The sequence below is a fragment of the Condylura cristata genome, unplaced genomic scaffold, assembly GCF_000260355.1.
Source record: "Condylura cristata isolate star-nosed mole 26May11 unplaced genomic scaffold, ConCri1.0 scaffold00004, whole genome shotgun sequence".
In the NCBI taxonomy this organism is placed as follows: Eukaryota; Metazoa; Chordata; class Mammalia; order Eulipotyphla; family Talpidae; genus Condylura; species Condylura cristata.
Genome location: NW_004567105.1, coordinates 42,306,731 through 42,308,195, shown reverse-complemented (window position 1 = coordinate 42,308,195; position 1,465 = coordinate 42,306,731). Strand labels below are relative to the sequence as shown.

Here is a 1,465-nt window from a genome sequence, read left to right as displayed (position 1 = left end):
GCCCGCCCGCCCGCCTCAACAGGTAGCGGCGCGGACCAACCACCGTCGCCCTCCCGCTGTCTCACGCCCGCTCCGCAGCCCTCACCATGGTCTCGGCCGCTCCCGCCCTCGCTCGCTGCCGAGCCGCCGATACCACCGCCGCCGCCGCTGCCGCAGCACCGACCACCGACGCCGCCGCCGGAGCCCGGACAATAACCGGGACCCGCCTCACACCACCCCGGCCAATGCCTGTTCGCCTTGTTGGTTTGAACCCTGGCGGCTGCCCAATTGCGCGCCTTCTTCTAGATGGCTCCGCCCCCAGCACCTCCTCCTAACGGCTGTTTGTTTTTGCACACGGCACGCGGAGGCGGAGCCTCCAACCCCAACACCGACGCGCCTGTGCGCGGTTAGGGTGGGTCCCTTGCCGCTTTCCGCCTGTCTCCTACTCCAGAACGGGACGAATGAAGCGACGGACCAATGAGAGCAGAGAGTTGGCGGGAGTTAACCAATGAGAACATCGCCCGCGAGCAGGGTAGGCGGGCCTCCAGGAACGACAGCCGAATTAGCCAATGGGCGGGGTCATGGGAGGTGCCAGCGACTTTCCCGCGCGTTCTCTGTGTTGTCTATCCCAATGTTGTGAATTGTCCGGGAAGAAAACGGTTTTGAGTGTCGCTACTCTCGGCTTATTTCCACCGATTCCGAGGGGTTGCTCTTGGTAGCGGGGGTTGCGTTACTTCGGGCGCTGTCCCCAGGCGGCGGTGTTTTCTCGTTGACTTGCCCGCCTGCTTGCGGGTGCTGGGATCCGAAGTGGGGCCACTTTCACTATCGTTGCGCTATAGAAGGGCGGCCTTGGGGCGCAGGGCTGGCGGCCGGGGGGAGCATGGCCCGCCCGCGGCCTTCACCCGACTTTTGAAGCTAAGGCCGGGTTACTACCTACCCTGCGACCCACCTTTCTAGCCACATAGCCGGTGATCGATCACCATCTGGGGCCAGGCTGTCAAGGCTTGACTTTGTACATTGTATCTTCAGACCTTTCCTCTCTACAGCATTTCTTTCTAACTTCGCGGGGCAGCATTTAAAGTGCGGCGAAACCAACTTTCACCATAGAGATTTATCCCTAGTGGGGTTTACTCGGGTTGGCGGTTCACAAGCTTATCACCAAATCCTGTCCCCAAATGAGACTGAAATGGAGCTCGATAGACCCCATCAGAGAAAAAAATGTTGAGGATGTTAGTCTTTAAGAAAAAGGAATTCGAGGACAGGAAGGGGATGAAATTCTAGAATTTGGGAAAATACAGTGAAGTTGTAGATTTGTGTGAGAAAGGGAGGTCCAGTGAGACTGGAAGACTTGGAGCAATGCCCAGCTTAATCCTGAAAACTAAATAGGTAAAGGAGTTTGCAGTTAATGCAGTAAGCAACGACTGTTGTAATCCCTGCCCCTACTTCTGTGTGTCTGAATTTGGTTTTTAGACTTCAATAGGTAGAA

At 57.3% G+C, this 1,465-nt stretch overlaps 1 protein-coding gene across 1 annotated transcript in view; it reads right to left on the bottom strand.

Moving 5' to 3' along the window:
- LOC101628518 (histone H2A.V) overlaps positions 1-171 on the bottom strand; it is a 13,040-nt gene extending 12,869 nt beyond the window's left edge. The window contains exon 1 of the mRNA XM_012735028.1: positions 86-171. Within this exon, the coding sequence (XP_012590482.1) occupies positions 86-88 (3 nt within the window). The 5' untranslated portion in view covers positions 89-171. The remainder of the gene's footprint in view (positions 1-85) is intronic.
- Between the last annotated feature and the right edge of the window lie 1,294 nt (positions 172-1,465).